This window comes from Plectropomus leopardus, chromosome 20 (genome assembly GCF_026936395.1).
Source record: "Plectropomus leopardus strain MGB_pleo_1.0 chromosome 20, ASM2693639v1, whole genome shotgun sequence".
NCBI lineage: Eukaryota > Metazoa > Chordata > Actinopteri > Perciformes > Serranidae > Plectropomus > Plectropomus leopardus.
Window position 1 is genome coordinate 3731697 of NC_142195.1, and position 20106 is coordinate 3751802.

General features: G+C 37.6%; 1 protein-coding gene across 2 annotated transcripts in view; it reads left to right on the forward strand.

The window, feature by feature from the left end:
• The window catches only part of LOC121959920 (synaptic vesicle glycoprotein 2C-like), a 64766-nt gene that overhangs the window by 17245 nt on the left and 27415 nt on the right, over positions 1-20106 (forward strand). For both annotated transcript variants that reach the window (XM_088071104.1, XM_042509467.2), the window contains 2 exons: positions 12481-12661; positions 18154-18305. In XM_088071104.1, the coding sequence (XP_087927230.1) occupies positions 12481-12661; positions 18154-18305 (333 nt within the window). The remainder of the gene's footprint in view (positions 1-12480; positions 12662-18153; positions 18306-20106) is intronic.

A 20106-nucleotide genomic window follows, 5' to 3' on the forward strand; every position in this document is an offset into this window, starting at 1 on the left:
GCGCGGACAAATCTGCTTACAGCACAATCTTTAGCTCAAATGATCCAATGCTTTCATCGTAATGAGTGCATAATTCATTCATAATAAACTATTCCTAATTGCAAATAGTTGAAGTGCAAAGGAACACGAGCAGAAAGTAGCAGACTGGTAGATGAGGTTTTGTCTGGATCATGTTCTGCATGTTGCGACTTACACAAAAATAGATATTGATTATATGTTAAGGGGTTTACCAGTCTCATGCGGCTGAATCAGTCAGGTCAGAACTACTGCGACGAGATGTTAAACAGAAGGCGTGTGTGGGGGAACAGTTTTCATGTGCTGTGTGAGGATACCACAAGCACTGTGTTTGAAGCATACTTACGTCTTTATTCTGAAATTGCTTTGAGATATTATGAACATGACCTCACTCCGCCAAAATATGTGTTACGACTAATATGTGTTGTTACGACTAAGATATCTGCAGGCGAAAAACATTTTTGGTATAATTATAACTCATTATGATGCCAATGTTTATAATGAATAATGAACATACTTATAATATATTATAGTGTGCAAATATTTATAAGTCACTACAAGGAGTCTTTGTTTCCCTTAAGTAAAGTGACAAAGAATAGGACTGAGTCAGTGCAAGAGCAACACATAATATGCTGTAAAATGTATTGTTTTAAACAGGCACAGTAGAAACTTTGTGATGATGAACATTCGAAAAAACACTTATTGTCTTAATTCGGAGATATTGATACAGACATGAGCATTACGATGGAAGATTTTCATCTTTATTATTTATTTATTTATTATTCTTTGATTCAGAGGCGTGACTTCTCCCCAGCTCAACAAAAGAGATAGAAAGAGAGCAGGGGGGCTAGCAAACAGCAGAATGAATGAAGAGAGTGAATGGCGGTAATGTCAATTAAGCAGTTCATAAGAGTTTTAAAAGTGTTTTCCGATTGTGTCACAACAGTAAAACTTGAAAGCATAAAAAAATCTGTATGAAACCGCCTTACTGCCAGATTGCAGATTACAGTTGTGAGCTGGATTCAAAGTCATTACCCAGAAACCCTTTGTCATTTTACGTTGGAAACAGTTTTCAGAATAAAACACTGAATACTTTGGATTTCGAGACATAAGAAACACTACTTCTAAGTTGCAGAATGATGACTATTGTTATATAGTATTTTGAATATTTATAAATCCTTAAAACTACTTAAAACTATATGCACACTATAACACATAGTAAGTATGTTAATAATTAATTATTAGTCTAGCCAGCCATTTGCCGGAAATGTTGAGTACCCCAAAGCTTTATGTTATAAATGCATAATATTGGTCCCCAACATTAGGAAACTGCTTGATGCTAACTTGCAAATGTTGAACAATTTGAAAATATACCCAATTTGCATAATAGCATATATTAGCAGTATTTCAGCCACTCCTTGGCCAGCTTGGACATTATTTGTGTGGTTTTAGGGGTTTTTGAGAATGCTGAATCTATTTCTGATATTTTCAAAATTCAAAATGTATGTTTTAAACCAGAAGTCTGCATATTTTAACTGCATTTGGGCAGATTTTGAATTAATTTTTATGCAATTTAGATGTTTTAGAGGGCATTGAATTAACTGGATGGGACAGGTAACAGGTGGGACACACAAGTCCTAAAAACGTTTTTTAATAAAACAAAATTATACCCAAACGCATCAGAACAGAAAATTGTATGTAAACTAGTTACGGTTGTTAAAACAACTGATCAGAAATGGATTAATCATACTCAAAGAAACCCCAAAACTAACCAGATCATTTCCAAATTGGCCAAGCAATGGCTGAAATACTGTAAGAGATTTAGACAGGTTTGCGAACAATATTTGAGAGAAATGTGTCTTTTGTGTATATAGAAAATGTTTTACATCTTTGAGTTCAGCTCATGTAAAATGGGAGCAAAAACAAAAGTGTTGCGTTTATATTTTTGTTCAGTGTAAATTATGCAAAATGCCTAACATATGCAAGTTAGCGTTCAGCAGTTTCCTAATGTTGGGGACGTATACTATAAACTATAAACTAACATAAAAATAACATAACATAAAACTTTGGGGTACTCAACATTTCCGGGTTGACTTTGCTGGCAAGTAGACTATATAGACATTGGCATCATAATGAGTTATTTTTATAAAGCATTGTAAGTAACCATGAGTGTGTATAACTATCATTATACAGCTCTATAGAGGCATTGTAATGCATTATAAGTATGTTCATAATGTGTTATAATGCATTATAGATAGGGACTTCATAGAAAGTGTTACCACATTTGTTTCCCATGTACAGATTTAACAATTACGTCTGCAAACTTTACCTGCGATTTTATTCTTGGGCCATATCACCCAGCCCTACTTTGTATAATACTGGGCAGATTACTATCATAGTACTTCATCATATCATATAATCATATCATACATGTTTTTATGGAAAAACTAACTAAAAAGTTTTGAAGTTATAGTAGCATAGAGTGGAAATACTGAAGTAAAGTAATACTTTGTCAAAAACTGAAATTCTGCAGTATGACATTAATATACATGTTTCTTCTCAATTTCCTTCAGAATAACTAATTTATTCTTTCATATGCATACATCACTAGCATTCTCTCCATATCTACTCCAGATACTGAACCTTTTCCCCCAGAATGGCCTTCCCTGTATTAAAATCCAAAAGGTGAGATGCTATCCAGACGTTGGATGTTCCAGGTTTTTTTTCCTGCATGCTCTCGTCCGTCTTCTCTGTTACCCTCCTGCTGTAATCCCTCTCTTACACTCTCTCACACTCTCTGTGTGTCTCACTGCTGTGCAGGTGATCTGAAGATACAGGCCTGAGTTAATCTCTGCAGCATTGTGCTTCACTGCAGTTTAGCCATGGTAGACTGACTCACGTACCTCCCCAGAGAAAGAGAGGGAGAGGGAGAGTGCTGCTTTCACACACTTCCCATCAGTGCCCTCCCCTCTCTTTTCCCTCCCACCCCTTGCACCACAGTTTGCAAAATGAGGATGTTCGCTTGAAAAACGTGTTCGCGTGGAGCCAGGTGTAGCACAGAAGGAAGATATGAAGGAGCACATCTGCATGAGGGGGCTGCTCTGAGGAACCTTGCAGAATCAATGGCAATCTTCTCTCGCTTTGTCTGCTGAGTTTACTCTACATGTACTATCACAAACACCATCGACAGGTGAAGGTGTAAAAAATAGACTGCTGCAGCCTGAGGTTAGCTAATTAAAACAGTCCGGGGACAACAACATTTTCTACGTCTCTTCATTCCCTGTCCTCCTCTGTCCTACTCTCTTTCTCCTTCACAACAAAAGCACCACTATAGCATCTATTCACACAATTGCTGTGCAGGCAAAGATGTCCCAACTCGTGGATTTACTGTAAAAGTCGATGATTGAGTGATTGATTGAGTCGTTGTGTTTCTTGTAGTCTATAGTATTGATGAAGTGTTTAGAGACTTGATGACTGATCAACTTACTTTGCAAGTTCTTGGTATCAACCGCTACGAATTTATGACAATAAGAACAATATCAAACTTTAGCTTAATTTTCATATTAGGATAACCATCTTGGATAATGCCATTTTTGCATGTTATTTCTGGGTTTTGTGGCTTTTTTCCCACAGTCCAAATTCATGCAGGTTACGTTAATTTATTTAATTCATTATTTGCAGCTTATTTTATTAGAGGTTGCAGGTTGGAGGGCTGGAGGCTTGATTGTAAATGCTGTAGCATTAATGCAACAAGAAAATAAGTGGAATGCTACACCTTTGATTTGATTTGTTTCCATAGACATTCCAATATCCACTCAGCAGTGGGACAGCAGCTGAAAATTAGTCCCACTTGGAAGAGTTTCAAATATAACTCTGGTTTTGTAAGCACAAATAGTTCATCAGTAAAGTTCCATTAACATTAAATCTTCCATTAACATTAAAAAAAGGGTCAGTTATGTTTCTGTTTCAGGACAATTTGTTTCCAGTCTTCAACTGATCACAAAATTCCTGACTGACCCTGAACTCATCCTGATTTGCTGATTCATTTTGATATTTTTTGTTTTCTCCATGACAGTTGACTGTATCCAACCTGGATGAAGTTTAACCCTCTGAAACCTGGAATATCAAAAGCTTTCTTGTGCTGCATTCAAATGCCTTTCACAAGCATTTAAACTTTTGAAACTTGACCAGATGGCAATGAGCAACTTGGCAAGAAATGTAATGCAAAACAAAAATATTTAAAATATTAAAAAATAGAAAATTCTCAAAAAATGAGGGAAATTTCCAGTTCTAATTACTTATTTAAAATTATAATTGTTATAGTTATAGTCTTTTTCTGGGTAATTTTCTTATTAATTAATGGTAATTCAGGTGACTATGTCTTGGTCTGGATATGGTTTTGGTGTTAAAATGTGCCTCATATGAGCCAAAATAAGACAAAAGTCTGAATATTCCAAGTGAAGTCCATTGGTATAAAAACAAATTAGCAGGTGTCGATGTAATTAAAAACCCAAGGAATGTGCTGTGCTCCCGGGGGGTCTGCCTGACTCCCCCTGCTCTTTTCTCATTCCTTGCTGCAACCCGCCTGTCAATCACCCAGGCTCCTCCGGGAATCCCCTCATCTGTCGAAATCCTCTCACATAATGTCCTGAATGTTCCCGCTGAGGAAATTAGCGTCTGATTCTTCTGACTGCTGTCTGTCTCCTCTCATCCATGCCCAGACACTGCACGGGGATGTGGAGAAAAAACAGAGCAGAGAGGTGTCAAGAGAGAATTACACTTACACGTAAGAGCTAATTACTACAGACGGGGAGAATAAAAAAAGCAGCATGCGTGGAAACAAGTTAAGAGTTAACTTAAAATAATCCCTGTGGATGCTGAGACACTGCACAGTGTACCGTTAAAGAGAGCACAGACAGTCAGCCGGGAGCTCTTGGTTATAAGAAAAAAGATAATCACCACAGTTCAGGTGGGATCAGAGCAACTTTACTACAACACTGATTCTGCTTGATGGACTTAATACATGTAGTTAAAGGAAAAACCTCTTTTCATACTAACCTGCCATGGAGATAGGTATTGTTTTATTTTTTTAGAGATTTCTGTAGCAATACAACAGCTGTGACTGGAATTTAATTTGTGCTGTTTACAGCATGAAAGAAAAATTTAAAAAAATGGTGTATATTTGCAGAGATAGTCACTCGGGATAATCTACCCACTTCATACTTGGTTGTCTTTTGAACTATTTTCTACTAAAGGAATAGTCTGCTGCAGAGACAAATATCTCAAACCAGACCAAAGATAACATTCTGCATGGCTTGATATCACCAGGGCTAAGTGGTAAAATGTGGTTTTATTAGGGATGGAAATCTGTTTCTCCTCTACTAGATTGAAATATCTCTACAACTTAAATAGAGATATTTTGTGGCGACATTAGATGTCCATGGTCCCCAAAAGACTGACTTTCAACTCCTGAGTTTTCATGTACTGCCACCAGCAAGTCAAAAAAAAATTTCTAAAATATATGAACAAATACCAGCTGGATTGGCACAACACTTGGTGTAATATTCATGGCTCCCAGAGGACGGATCCTACCGAGTTTGTCCTAATGAGTTTTTATTCAGTACCACCAGCAGGTCAAAGTTTCCACTCATCCTGTGAAATATGTCAACAAATACCAGCTAAATTGACGCAACATTTAGCATAACATTTGTGGTTCCCAGAGGATGAATCCTACACAATTTGTCCTCTACTGCCACCAGCATGGCAGCAATTTCACTGTTCTGGTGAAAATGTGTGAACAAATAACAGGTAAACTGGCATAACATTTGTTACAACATTCATTGCTTCCAGAGAATGTATCCTACTGACTTTGTCCCAATAAGTTTTTGTCAAGCGCCATGGCAGGTCAAAGTTTTTACTTATCCTCTGAAATACATCAATTAATATCACATACGTTGGTTTAACATTTGTTATAGCATTCATGGCTCCCAGAGTGCTACTAGATAAATCAGAATAATTGGTGCAATATTTGGTGGAAGTTTCATGGCTCCCAGAGGATGTATCACACTGTGATACATGTCCTCCTGAGTTTTTATTTAGTGTCACCAGCAGGTTAAAGTTTTCACTTATCCTGTGAAATGTAACAACAAATACCAGATAAATTGGCGTTACATTTGGTATGTCATTCCTGGCTCCCAGAGGATCTATGCTAATGTACTCCTGAGTTTTTATTTAGTGCCTCCAGCAGGTCAAGTTTTTTATTTATCTTGTGAAATCAAGAAATACCAAATTGATTAGCACAGTTGGAATAGGCATTCATGTTTCTGAGAATGAACCCTAAGGACTTTGTTGGCCCCTTGACTTTACCTGACTGACTCTCCTTTTGCACTTTTCATGTATAGCCGAGACTCTGAGCATTTTTAGACTTGAAGTTTTCTTTCATCTTACAAACATAATTGCAGCAATCACGTGTTGGGCTCTGAGTGCTTTTAAACATGGTTGACCACAAAGTACTGTGGCTGAACACATCCTGTGAAGACACTGATTGGGGCTTGAAATTGCTGTTAGCAGTGAAGAAGAGACTTTTATATGGAATCATGTAGAACAAGACCATATATTACATCATATATTTTATATTTAGTTGTCTGGTGTTACTGGTATTGAGACGCTGATCAGTTTTAGGTTTGTCACTTGGTTACATAGTATGTTTTTGTCACAGTCAGTGTTTGATGACTTTTTTGGAAGAATGGATTAAGAATCTTAAAAGAGTCATATAAGTTTAGTGAGTCTGTCTTTGTTTTCACTCAGTCAAATTAATACAAACCCTTAGAATCCTTAACACACACACTCATATCGCTCTATATATCAAGCCTTAAAAAATATTATACATTAATATTAGTTTCTACCTTCATTGAGTTTATTTTTTTAACCAACATCAGTTCTAATCATAAATATCAAATATTCATTAATTTTCTAAATTTTTCCAGGGTTTTGTTGTTTTTTTTTTGTCATGATGCCACTATGTCTTAGATGAAAAAAATAAACACACACTATTAATTATTTTCAATATACTTCATGCAAAGTAGATTTATTATTATTAGTAGTAGCAGTCGTAGTAGTAGTAGTAGTAGTCGTAGTAGTAGTAGTAGTAGTAGTAGTAGTAGTAGTAGTATAGTGATGATTTAATGATTTGCAGCAACATTGATGTGACAGTACACCTATTGGAAATAGCATGTATTTTCTCCATATGCCAGATATGATTTAAAAAATGACATCATCAGTTGGAAAATAGTAAAAATGACTAATTCCAAGGCAAAAGCCCATAATGACACCCAGAAATAATACAATGCATGTTTTTAGGCTGTGGGATCAAAAATTGCAGTTTGAATGGGTTAAAATAGCACAGTTTTTGCACTTAACAGTATGAATGTTTAGTTTAGCTGAGCTGCAAATTCAAAGATTCAACAAACATACACAATCTTGCCAAAATGTATGGCCAAAATGGTCTTAAAATGAAGACTGCAAAGTGCATAGAATGCGCCAAACGTGCCCCTTTGGGTTACGGGGATGAGGAGGTGTTAACTGTGTTCCTGTGATGCATTTTCCCCCTTTACCCAGCTACACACCTGCCCTGCATCAGCCTCGTTTGTCCTCCCTGCTCCTCAGTTTCTCCCAGCCAATCAGCTCCCTGCCTGTTCAACTGCCTAATTAATTTATTCTCCTCACCTGAGCTTCTCAGCCTCTTTTCTCCTCTTGCACATCATCCCCTCAGACTAGTTTGTATCAGTGTTTCACTGATATAAAGAAGAACATCACATAAAACCAGGTAGTTCATGCAGTAGAAATACTACTCCAAAGGTAAAAAAAAAAAAAAAAACTACCAGAATGCTATCGCCTGATCAGACCAATAAATGGTGATGGACGACATCATGTGGAAACAGGGGTTTTCCGGCAGCTATCTCGAATTCCAGTTAAACAGTAAGCTAAAACATGTTTTTTAAACATTAACATTTTAGGTGAGAAAAAGACAATGCAGTAACCAAATATTGGTTTTTATTTGATCAGTGCTGCTTAGTTTCACTGTTTTGATGAGTAACAGGGCACCAGTATACGTCTCTGAATACATTTTAGGACAGAAATAGGCAGTGTAGTCGCATAGTCCTTTATATATATTTATATATATATATACATATATATATATATATATATATACAGACACCTAACAATTTATATGAAGATTGAATTGTTGTATTTTATCTACACACAAGAACAGTACACATGTAAAAAAAAAATGTATCGCATATCCTGTGTAAATATACAAAAAAAACAACGACGATGTACAACTCGTAAAAGTAAAAGTACAGAAGGATTTAAGATGAACAGCTGTAGTATATAGTACTATCTATCAGAGGCACCTCTGTCTACCAAACAGGTATAATAGATTACATATAGGGAAAATGTAGACACCATACAACAACTGTAGAGAAAGACAGTTGTCTTCAGTTGTAAGTGGGGGAGCGTTATCCATCTTTATATACAGTCTGTGGATCAAACACAAAATAAGGGTCTCAGCTGCAAAGCTTTATGTCCATGTTTATGTTGTTTTATCATTAAAGCAATGTCCTAGCAACTGGACTTTAGGCAGATAGCGTTTGCAAATGCAATTCATGTTGCTATCAGCAGCCGTAGTCCATTCTTTATGAAATTGTCCATCAGTCTTTAGTGTTACTCCTGCATGAGGACAAACAGTTAAACAAAGCTATCATCCCTGTGCTCCACTGCTTTTAACTGGCCCTCACGCATTTCCATGAAACCCCTGCAATCTTGAGGCTAACGGAGGTTTTGAGGTCTGACCTGAGTTTGAACCCTGTGCAAAATCCAATCTCACAAAGATTCATAATGCGTCTCAGATGTCCCATCACCCTGCACTACCCTCCCTCTTTATTACTGATACACACCCAGTGGAAGGAGAGCCATAAAACAAATGAGCCGCTGTTACCAGATAGCATCTTCTTGAGTACATGAGTTCAGATGCATTGTCTGTGTGTAGCTGCACCACTGAAGAGATGTCACAGTTAGTGCAGAATGCAGCGGTTTTGATATTCGCTTTGATATTTGTGAGCTTGCGGTAGTGCAGCTTGCTCTTTATATCCTGCTGCCGGTAGGAGAGCCTCCTCTGCAGCGGCTGTGCGTAGATAGATCCAGCGGCTGTCACCTGTAATGAATCACTGGCTCTCAGCATCATGTCTGCGCTGCTTGATAAGACGTTCTACTCTCAGCGTATCTGTCCCATCACCTCAAACACGCAGGGAGGGAAAAAAAAGAAAGAAATAAAGCTTCCTTCCCTCTGTCTGCGTTCATTCTGGTGCTGCCTCGTCAAACAATCGCACCCCCCTCCTCCAAAACACATTAGCATTTTTATTAGCACATAGAGAGTAAAGTGGATTATTTACTGGCCTGACAACCCCCACCCTTTCTCCACCAGCCCGTCCCCTCTGCCGCATGTTCCCGGGGACAGGAAAAGAAATGACCCCGACTTCCTGCGGGAGGAAAAAAAAAATAGCAGCAGCCAGAGACAAATGCCTGGACTTTAACATCAGGGTTCAGAGGTCAACTACTGCTCTGTTTCCCCCACGGTCACTTTAAGAAATATCAGGTAGCAGATAGAGTCATTTCAGTCCGAGAGAATGAAACTGGAGTCATTACTGCAGGAGATGTTTGGTTTTAATAAAGACGTATCAAATTACCATATTATACACCAAACAATGGATGAATTCAATGTAAATACACATCCCCAATGCAATATGAAGCATCTGTCGAAGCACATTTATTGCACATTTAGCTGTTGAAACTTTGATCACGTAATCTGGTCCCTGGGGGTTTGCTAAAGTACTGCAGTGCACCTATGACGCACACACATGCATGTGTAAGTTGTGGCTCTTTCAGAGGGCCGTGTAACCGCAACACGTTCTCATCCCAACTCATCACATGGGGCCGCTCTGTCAGTGACCTTCCACGTCTACTTCTGACATTTTAGGTTTCCTTCTGCGTCAGCTGTTTATGCTTCTGGATGCTGCTTCTGTGATGACGGGGGAACGACGTGGCACACGATTATGTTTAGCCAACTATAGTACATGCAACAATAGAGGTTTACCAATATTAGTTTTTCAGGGCCGACTACCTCTCATTTTGCTTCCCAGTTCTGCACTGCTGCTCCTCTTTAAAATGTTGTATTTACCTTAATTTTATGCATTTTATACAATCCTTTTTTTATTGTACTTTTACTAGCATTATCATGTGGGTTTATCCATGCAAAGATGCATTCTATGTATTCTCTTCTGATCTTATTTTATTTGTACATGCAGGTTTCATATCAATATCATTATCAATATTTAAAATCGATATGCATTTACAATAAAAATGAAAATCTTTCTGTCAATATTTAGAATGTTAAATATAACAAACTCCAACACAAAACGTTATTTAAATATTTCTAGAAAATGCTTAATCAAACTAAAACATTCAAAATCATATACAGCAAGTTCCCAGCAACTTTTTTTTATAAAGTTAAGTGACAATTTAAATAAGAAATGAATAAATAAAAATAGCTCCCTGAGGTTTTACAAAGTAAAAGTTCCTCCCATGCTTACACTTTCTTTGCATTTTTTTCTTAATTTATTTTATCAGCAATCTTTAAATTAAAATACCAAACACATATAATCGGCAAAATGCCTAATAATCAGCCAGTCCGAAAATCTGTCGATTCCTACACAACAACAGCACGGTGTGTGAGGTTTAGGGCAAGCAGACACACGGTACGGTATAGAAAAAAAACATTACATTCAAACAGGAAGTGAAGGATGGACTCCTGCAAAAAAGTCTGCTGTTTGTGGGATTAATCGACCAGCAGCGTTACAACCTGACACCGTCCTGACGCATTTTATACACACACGACAGATTCTGTCCTGACGCAGGTGGGTCCGACCATATGCCGGCATATGATAACACCGGTTCTCACCTGACACCAGGGCCGGCTCTTGGCATAGGCAATATAGGTGGTCGCCTAGGGCGCCATCTGCTGGAGGGGCGCCGCCAGTCCCCCTTGGCCTCGAGGGAAAATAATAACAAAATAATAATTTTTCTGTGCCCACTCACTTAGTGTTTTCTGTCTAGAAAAAAAAATATATATAAACATTACAAATAAATAAACAGTGACATGTTCCTAAATTATGTGTGAGCATGTGATGTGTCGTTATTGGGTGCGGAGGTGCGGGTTAGGGTTAGGGCACCTAGGGCACCAAATTGGGTAGAGCCGGCCCTGCCTGACACAGTCCAGTGGCATCCCATGTGCACACAAAAAGTGCCTTTTGGCATTACTCACTTACGTACTGACAAAGCAGAGCTATGTGACGAATTCAGAAAAAGAAAGGGCTGGATGGTTTCACAGTGCTTGCTACCAGACACTGATCCTACTGAGGCCAACACACTGACTATCATAATTACAGTAAGGAAATGGAAAACCTTACCTTCAGTCCCGTCAAAACACAATCAAGTTGATCTACAGTGTCGTAGCCCTGTTGTGATCTAAGCCAAACTCAACTAATCGATTGCCGCTCTGCTATTTATATAGTCTTACATTTTATGTGACCCCTCAGCGTTCTGTCGATAGCCGGGAAATAACAAGAGCCTATTTCTGTCTGAGCTCTGTTACTCCACTGATGCACTCGGAAAGCACCACTTAATGCTTCAGCTTGTGTACAAATATATGCCTGTGTGTGTGTGTGTGTGTGTGTGTGTGTGTGTGTGTGTGTGTGTGTGTGTGTGTCCAAGACCAGTGCAATACTAGACTACTAACACCTGCAATGTCGCAGGTGTCAAACCAGTCCAAACAAAATTGTCTTTCTTTAATGTGTAATGGACTTGTAGCTTTTATATACTGCACAACTGTCTGAGAGTGTCTGTCTATGTTACAGCTATGCTGCATTAGCTTCACTTTGGAGGAAAAAATCCTCAGCACCTGCATTAAAACAAGAAAATTACATTAAAGAATTTGCCTCCTATAGCTGCTAAAGTCTGTTTTTAAATCTTATATCTGCATGTGGTGATGTACCCCACAGAATATTATCATCCCATTCTGCAGTTGGCCTCACCTTTTTGCAGCATTCTAACCTCTTTCAACTCTTTATTTTGGCTTTAATGTCTGAAACTTAACTGTTTTGGTTCCCTCTCACTGCTCACATCAACCTTGGGTACGGGAACAGATATTTAGTTACCCTGTTGAAAATGTAATGAATTTGAAATCCAGACTGTGTGATGGGGGAATACATGCACGAATGAATATGAGCACAAACTGTCTCCCTTTTCAAAGTGTAATGTGTTTTATTCACTCAGCAGTTTGATTAACAAACATTTGAGTCCAGATGTTTGAGATGATTTACATGTATCTCTGTCCCTCTCTGTCTCCAGGTAGCATCGTATATTTGGGGATGATGTTTGGAGCCTTCTTCTGGGGTGGCCTGTCAGACAAGGTGGGCCGTAAGCAGGTCCTGCTGATATCCATGTCAGTCAATGGCTTCTTTGCCTTCCTCTCATCCTTCGTCCAAGGCTACAGCATGTTCCTCCTCTGCCGCATGGTGTCCGGCTTTGGGTGAGTTCACTCATCTCTTCTCTAGAATATTATTCCACTTCACAGCTCGTCTTCCTCGATGTGTTTGAGAGACTGAAGCTCCGACGCGGGCCTCTTCCTCTACGGCCTGATCTGATGATCTGATCTGTCCTCCCACCGGTTCCTCGGCTGTCTCCCTCCCTCCAAAGTCAAAGCACATGACAAGAGGTTATTCTGACAGCCTGGTACCGGCTCATCCCCGTCCCCTGAGTGAGGGTGGGGGGGGGGTTGGTGGGCAGAACAAAGCAAAACTAAAACGCTTGCAGAAATGAGCTGAGCACAGTAAATGAACATCTGTGTGTTGTAGCATCAGTGTGGTCTGCTTGGCTGCCCACAGCCTTGATATGTGACACGGCCTCCCGTCTCAGCGATCTGACTGGTCATACATGACTTATTAAGGTCACCTCCATCAAAAAACACCAAGCTACTGAGCAAGTCAATATACAGAGAATTATATGAAACAAGCACCCAGTTTGCATTTTGTAATTGGACCAATAGTGATGACTTAATCATCGAAACCTGAGTGAATTGGCTTAATTTCTTACAAAAACATTGAAAAAAAGATGATGAGTAACTTAACAAAAAACGACCCAAGCGTTTTTACGAAATTAGCTAAAATCAACAAGAAAATTACCTGACAGTGGCACAAAAAAAATGAAGTAAAAATGTATATATGTATATATATGTATATATATATATATACATATATATGAAATTATCTGAAAAATAGTCATAAAATAAAATAAAAATAACATATTATTATTAATAATAATAATAATTGTTATATGTATTTTTGTAAACTAATTTTATATAGATTTTTAAAATTATTCTAAACATAATTTTCTTTTCCAAGTTATTTTATAATTTTCTTGTGATTCTCTCATTTTCTGGCCATTCTCTTCTCACCTGTCTGGTCTTCTTTTTTTTAGTACTTTGCATTTTATGTCATGTTGCTTTTTTTTTTCCAGTGTTAGGGTTAGGGTTAATTTTCTCACATTTTAAAAGTTGAAATGCTTGTAAAAGGTGACTGAACGCAGCACTAGAAAACTGATATCAATCCAGGTTTCAAGGGGTTAAAGGAATACTGTATCCCCCTGATGACCATGTGTATATCAATTACTCATCCTGTGTTGCACTAAATTTTTAAAGAAAACTTTAGTTTTCTAGCATGGCTTAACAGTGAACAAAGAATCCTAAAACTCAAAAACATTTTGATGAATTTAAGTACTTGGGGTCCACATTTAACAACAGCAAAACTCTATCAAAACTATACAAACTCTGACACAGCTCATGCAATATTATTCTTAGTCTGTTTTATGCAATTGTATGCTCAGTACTTTCCAAACAAATAGTCATTTCAGACACAAAACTAAACTCGAAATGCAGCTTATTTATGCTCTCAAAGCCAGACTCTGTAATTTTAGCTCACTGAACACAGGAGTTACTGGTCTGAATCCATCACACAGTTAGTTGTTTTGCGTTATTGCGTGACGCTGGTGTTTTAGAGGGTGAGTTGAGATTAACCAAAGTCACACAATGACAAGAAAAACAAAAGCTCCTGTGTTCAGTGAGGCAAAATTTCTGTTTTTTTCAATGGAATCTGACTTTGAAGAGAGAATAGATAATTAGAATATACTGCATGAGTTGTGTTAGAGTTTGTCAACAGATGTTTTGATGTAGTTTGCTTTTCAAAAGGGAAATGAACAAAAAAGTGAAACTATAATTTCTTCAAAGTCAGACTCCACTGACAAAAACAGTAATTTAACCCCCATTGAACACAGGGGCTGTAGGTCCACTGGTGTTTCAATCAGTTAGTTTGTTTGTGTTATTATGTGAATTTGGTGTTTTTTTGGGTTAGTCATAATTCACCAAAGTCACGCAATAGCACAAACAAATGGATTGAAGCACCAGTAGACCAGAGGCTCCTGTGTTCCAGGGGCATAAAGTGATTGTTTTGTCAATGGAGTCTGGCTTTAAGGAGCATGGATGATCGATTCACAACACATGTATTTGAGAGGAAGTAGTAATTAAAGGTTATTTTCAGATTGCTATACCAGAGAATCCTAAAATTCATTTAATCGTGCAGTGTGTACACATCTCCATTCCAGTCCATTAAAGCCACAGGTCCGGCCTGTTTCCAGCTCACCCAGTTTAATCGTCCTGCTCTGGCAGCAGATTCACCTGATTTGCACTCTTCTCACTTGTGTTTATTTACCAGTATTCCCGTCATTCAATCTGAGTCTAAAACAACAGCTCCTGCTTTAATGGCTCTGTGATAAATTTTTAATTAGTAGCTTTAGCTTTTATTTCATCACTTAATTCTCAATCTGTATGCAAGTGCATATTGATAAAGGGGGTAAAAGAGATTAATGACTGCACATTTACTCTTGGGAATATGTAACATTTTGGTAGAAATCTGCCTGAACAGATTTCAAAGGGAACACTGGGTTTTTCATCTTTTTTACAGCCTCAGTCTGGGAGAAATACGATCAGGCATCAAGTGTTGTTGCACATTTGACCAGATTCTGCTTGTTTTATTAAGATTTCCCTTACCTCATTGACTTTCCTACTATAAGATGTTTCTAAACGAAGAAAAAGGAGATTCAAACTTTCAATTTGTCAAATCACACAGATTGCGTTCTGCAGTAATGACATGTACTAGAGTACTAACAAATTGTAATTCAGGACAAGTCATTATGAATCTATTTGAAAATATTAATTCCTACATATATTAACACAAATATTTGACCTGAAATCTATATTTTCATGCCTCTGTCGCAACAAAAGCCATGGCCACAGGCATTATGTTTTTTGGTTTGTCTGTACACCCGTCCATCTGTTCATCCATTCTTATCTCATGAATGTGATATCCCAAGAGCCCCCCTTGGGGAAATTACTCAATTTTGGCACAAATGTACTCTTGGACTTAAGGAAGAATTATTTTGAATTTGGTCGGCAAAAGTCAAAGTTTCTGTGACTTCCCGTCTAGCCATTTTAATTAAAGTAGTATCTTACAATTGTCTTGGGGGCATTTTTCAAATTTGACACAAACATCCTCTTAAACTCACAGATGGACTGATTTGAATTTGGTTGTCAACATTCGAAATAACTGTGACTTCACATCCTTCTCATTCTCTTGACCGATATCTCAAGAGCGCCTTGAGGAAATTTCCCCAAATTCGGCCCAAACATCCTGTTGGATGAAATGATTAGATTATGGTTGTCAGTGGTCACTGAAACTTTATGTCTGGCCCATACTAATGAACCTGATATCCCAGAAATGCCTTGAGGACAGTTGTCTTCAAATTTGAAGTCCACTTGGACTCAATGATGAACTGATTAGAATTTGGTTGTCAAGGGTCACTGTTACCTCACGTCTGGCCCATTCTCATGAAAGTGACATCTCAGGAATGCCTTTATGGCAGTTGCCCTCAGTTTTGCACGAACAACGGACTGATTAGATTTTGGTCATCAAAGGTCAGAGTCACTGTGACTTCATGCCCTTCTCATTCTCTGGATCGCAATATCTCAAGAACACCTTGACGATGTTTCCTCAAATTTAGCGCAAACATCCACTTGACTTCAAGAATGAACTGATTGGATTTTGTTGGTCAAGGCTCAGTGTGACCAACACAAAACATGTTTTTGGCCATAAATTAAGAATTCATGGGCTAAGTATGACAAAATTTCACACAAATAAGCTAAAAGGATGAAGTCATGATATTTAAATCCAAAAGGTCAGAGGTCTAATTTACTGTGACATCATAATGTTCTGCACAGCAAGTTGTCTTGCAGTAATTTAGTACTATAACACAGAAGGGGAGACATTTGATCAGAATCTGAATGTGTGACACTAATCTTCGGTGTCCACCTTGAAACTGTGTTGATTGTGAAGATCGTCTGTGTTGCAGAGGGGAAGATGTGAAGCATCCATGTTTTAGAATTTGTAGCCTTTTTGCAAAAACATCCATATTTGAAAAATGTTCTGCTTTATTGTGGACAGGCATAGATAGAAACTGTGAGTGCAACTGGACTTGTCGGGGGGATACAACCGCAAAGGCAGTGATATTTCCTTAATAAAAACAAACAAATTTGAAATACAGAGAAATAAAAATGGAAACAAATATTTATAGTTTTACACCAAAGTCTTTCAGTCAAACAAACTGAAAATGAATTTGTCTTGTATTGTTTTATAATTAAATGTGTAACAATAACAATGAAAACACAGAGTATCACAGAGGCTGCAACACACTTGCAGCATCCTCTTTAATTTGCTGTGGTGCAGCTTGACACTGACACCTCTCTCTGTTGCATTTGCTCGCTCATCAAACGGTTTGTCATTTTGTTTTCCTCTTCTGATTTTTCTTGGAAACGCTGGAGCTGTGAAACAAACCAGCGAGAGAGTCGCTGCAGACACAGATGGGCTCCTGCTGACTCTGCTCGACACTTCACTGATGCTCCACTTCAGCCACATTAACACACTGACATGACACTGTAATTTTATTTAACCCTTTGAAACTTGGAGCGACATTACTTTTCTTTTGCTACTTTATTACGCCTGCCACTAGTGTTTAACCCTTTGAAACCTGAACCAATTTGTGTGATTTCCTTCAAAAACATGACAAAAAGCAATGAGGCAATGAGCAACTTGGTAAGAAATTTACAAACTACAAAAAAACTACACTTACATATTTCACATTATGTTACAAAATGTATTTTGTTTGTTCATTTGTTTTTCCAAGTTTCACTTGCTTTTTCATTTTTCTTTTTTTCTTTTTTACTAATTTACAGGTAATTTTGTATTCATTTTTACCACTTGCTAATTTTTGGGTTGTTTCATCTTTATTGCTCATTGCTTTCTTCCTGTATTTTTGTAAGAAACCTAGTTAATTTGCTTAGATTTTAAAGGGTTAATATGGGTTGACTAACATTGTCACTGTAATTATTCTGATCCTGTGTATTAATGTGACAATGGAGTTTGAGAAAAAGTAAAGATGCATCAAAGATGAGAAGACACACTTGTAATATCCTGTGTGCTACAGTACGCTGCTTTTTCATTTTCTTCAAAAACAATATTTCCATCCAAACAGATGTTAAGCTGAAGTTTCACTGCTTCCTGGAGGTTTGAAAACACTGTGTTTCGTTTAGGACTCTTTCTTGTGACATGATTTAATTTATCCTGTTCATATGAGTTTACACATGGTGGCCTGCTGCCTGAGCCCAGCTCATTTTCAGAGTTATAAGAAGAACACACTCACATCAAAATGTTTCTCACTGATGTTCATAATGAGAAGAAGTCTAACTCGCTGCATAAGACGCTGCCTGCCAACTTTGCTTTTTCCTTAATGCTTTTCTCTAACCATATATCTGTTTTGCATGTTCCTAAATGTTTGTCGTCACACACATTAATATAATTCCGATGATGCTTGGCATCTGAAGCACTCGTAACTAATTACAGCCGACTGTATTTGCAGGATTGGTGGAGCGGTACCAATCGTCTTCTCGTACTTTGCGGAGGTGTTGGCTCGGGAGAAGAGAGGAGAGCATCTGAGCTGGCTCTGCATGTTCTGGATGATCGGAGGAATTTACGCCTCAGCCATGGCCTGGGCCATCATCCCACACTATGGTGAGTGACAACTCTGACCTCATGCACCAGGCATAGTAATGACACGCTGACAGACGGGTGTTCCAGACAGTGTTTTTGAGTCATTGGTGAGTTTTTTTCCCTCATCAATATTAGTGTTTTATTCTTCTTGCTATATCAGAAGATCTTAAAGTTTGGAGACTGGTTAAAAGATAAAAGTCTGGATCAAAGTTAATAATGCACTTTTGTGTTCAAAATGTAAACACAAAGGTTATTTTTCGTGCTCAGACTGAAAACAGAGGTTAATTTTGTGCCCAAATTTTAAAAACAAAAGTTTATTTTGTGCTCAAAATTTAAATAATGAAGGTTATTTTGTGCCTAAAGTTTGTTTTTTTTTAAAAGTTGATTTGTGCTCAAAGTTTTTAAAAGTTAATTTGTGCACAAAACCTTTTCATCTTAGCAGCAAAACCAGTTGTTGTGTGCAAGCTAGTTTACTTGTTCTGACTAAATTTAAGACTTAAAGGGATTGAGTTGGATTGTTTCTTCACCTTTTAGACCTGATACAGTGCTGTGAAGTGCAGTGAGATATGTAATATATGCAAGTTAACAAATCGACGACAGTAGCCTTTGTAAAGGATAACGTTACGCTGTTAACAATAAAACTAATATACAGGACGCCTAATTTACTTGTCAAAGATAGTCATAAAGTGACAGGAAATATTGATTTATGGGCCTCTTTAATATTACACACACTCGAATCAAGCTTTAAAAAGAATTCAACAAGGAGCGGCCTCTAGCTCACCAGGTGGAGGGTGCACCCCAGGTTCCTACGGCGGCCGGGGTTTGAGTCCAGCATGTGGCCCTTTGCTGCATGTCATTCCCCACTCTCTCTCCCACCTTTACTGTCACGCTTCAGCTGCTCTATATAAATAAAGGGAAATGCCCCCAAAAAATAATCTTAAAAAAAAAGAATTATACAATAATATTATTTTTTACCTTCATTGAGTTATTTTTAACCAATATCAGTCATAAATATCAAAGATTCATTATTTTTCAGAATTTTAACCCTTTAAATGACATTTTTTGTCATGATGCCACTATGTTTTTTGATGAGAAAAAAAGATGAAATATTTTCAAAATTTTACATGCTAAATAGATTTCATCCTGGTATGTGTCAATGATTAGCAGCAACATTGATTGTGACAGTGCACCTAGTGGAAATAGCATGTATTTTCTCCATATGCCAAATTTGAAAATAACATCAGGTGGATAATAGTAAAAATTACACATTTCAAGGCAAACCTCATAATGACACCCAGAAATAATGCATATTTTAATTGTTTTGATGGCTGTGGGATCAGAAATTGCAGTTTTAATGGGTTTTAGTGGTGCATTTTGTGCACTTAATAGTATGAATGTAACAATTTTGTTAACATAGGGAATTTTAGACTTGTTGTTGAAACTGAGCTGGAAATTCCAAGATTAAACAAAAATATACAATCTAGCCAAAATCTATGCAGTATGCATGAACACAGTCAAAATTATACCAAAAAAAATGAAGTAAAGGGGTATAAAATGCACCAAACAGTCCCTAAGGGTTAACTTGTTGTTGGCAGAAACCAGCAAACAAACTGGTTGCCTATGTCAACTGTCAGTTAAATGGTTAAATGCAGCCATCATCCAGTTGTAACAGAGTTCCAGCTTATATTAGATTCATATTCATTCAAAAAGTGGAGAATTTCAGGAAAATTCAGGAATAAACAGTATTTAACACAGGCTGGAGTGGTCTTAGAGATTTAACAGAGGGCAAAATACTGAACAAGAATGTGGAAAACTCACTAAA